The sequence below is a fragment of the Temnothorax curvispinosus genome, unplaced genomic scaffold (assembly GCF_003070985.1).
Source record: "Temnothorax curvispinosus isolate PA1 unplaced genomic scaffold, ASM307098v1 QBEX01014071.1, whole genome shotgun sequence".
Classification (NCBI taxonomy): domain Eukaryota; kingdom Metazoa; phylum Arthropoda; class Insecta; order Hymenoptera; family Formicidae; genus Temnothorax; species Temnothorax curvispinosus.
In genome coordinates, this window is record NW_020223851.1 from 1 (window position 1) to 1,421 (window position 1,421).

Genomic DNA, 1,421 nt, shown 5'->3' on the forward strand with positions numbered 1-1,421 from the left:
AGTATATTATCGTATTAATTTAATAATGGAGCTATTCGAATATACCCTTAAGATGCGTCCTTGTCTTTCGTTTTTTTTTTAATGCAAATAATTGTGCTGTATACGTGTTAATAATTATCTATACTTCGTAGACGGGTGCAAGTTCCACTTCATTAGTGAAGTCTCACATCAAGGAACTCATGTTTGCTAGATCTTGTTGATTCGAAGTTGTCGATCGATTTCCCTCCGGCCATGGAGTTACACGCTCTTCCTTTTGACGTGGAGACCGTGTTTGCTAAAGTGAAAAAGAACCAGCTGAAAAAGCTAGTGAAGCTACGCGGTCCAGACTCGCCTCTTTACAGAGCCATCTGGCCGATGATCTACGTCGTACGAGTGTTCGGTTTCGCTCCTTACAACTTCTCACAAGACCGCCTGGTGCCGTCGAACATCAACCTGATTTTCACGGCAATCGCCACTATTTTCTACAGCTATGCATTGTACCAGGTGTTTAACAGGTTTCTAAGTGTCAAGAGAGAAACCGAGACTCTTGATGGAACAGAGAGTACAAAGGTCAGTGAGAAATTAATTAAAATAAAGCAGAAGATTACTCGCAATATATATATATATATATATATAATAAAAAATAAATAAATCAAGAATTATTTATTTAAATCCTTTGAAGAGAAAATCTGCTTTAATGCTTTTATCTTAATTTGTATTATTCTTCCAAATTTAAGTTAAGCATCTGAATTCTAATTTTCTAAATCAATGAAAGTTCAAAATAATGATCAAAATTAAATCGCTCATCAGATATTCATAAACTACAGCGTGGTAATGTACGAGTTGGGGTTGGCGACATTCACGAGACGCATCTTCGTCAGGATTTGGAATGCGTTACAAGATTTTGACGAGGAGGTCCGACAATTGGGTTATCCTCGCAAAGAGACGCGGACCGCGGTCATCGCGTGGATTCTCGTAATTGTGAGCGCAGCCATCTGGATCTTCATTAATCGCATCGGAATGTACGCCTTCGGAGAGAAATGGACCGACAATATGGAATACATGATGCCCTATATCGGTACGTCGGTGGCTATCTACAAGTTCGTGGCGATGGCTATTTTTCTAGGCCAGCGGTTTCATCACCTTAACACGATTGCGATGAAAAATCTACCGTTTACATCGGCGAGGGGCAGTGGAATGATCATTAGCAAGAAGGTTTTATTTAATCTTCTTAAGAATGACATATATAATTATGATTAATATAAAAGTAATAACACGTAATACAAAATTTTATACGTATGCATATAAAATACGAATTTTTATGACAGATTTAAACATTCTTTTTGGTGGTAAACAAGATTATGACAGTTTCTATTTGTTTGCAAAAGATGATCCTGAGTATGCATAACGATTTGATGATTGCCGCGGAGAACTTGGACTCG

At 37.8% G+C, this 1,421-nt stretch overlaps 1 protein-coding gene across 1 annotated transcript; it reads left to right on the forward strand.

Annotated features, from left to right (window-relative positions):
* Positions 1-81: 81 nt before the first annotated feature.
* LOC112464266 lies at positions 82-1,418 on the forward strand (the record flags this gene model as incomplete). The annotated part of the gene is made up of 3 exons (XM_025031142.1): positions 82-549; positions 790-1,194; positions 1,368-1,418. Coding segments are annotated over exons 1-3 (774 nt in total), but the record flags the coding sequence as incomplete, so codon positions are not given.
* Positions 1,419-1,421: the final 3 nt, after the last annotated feature.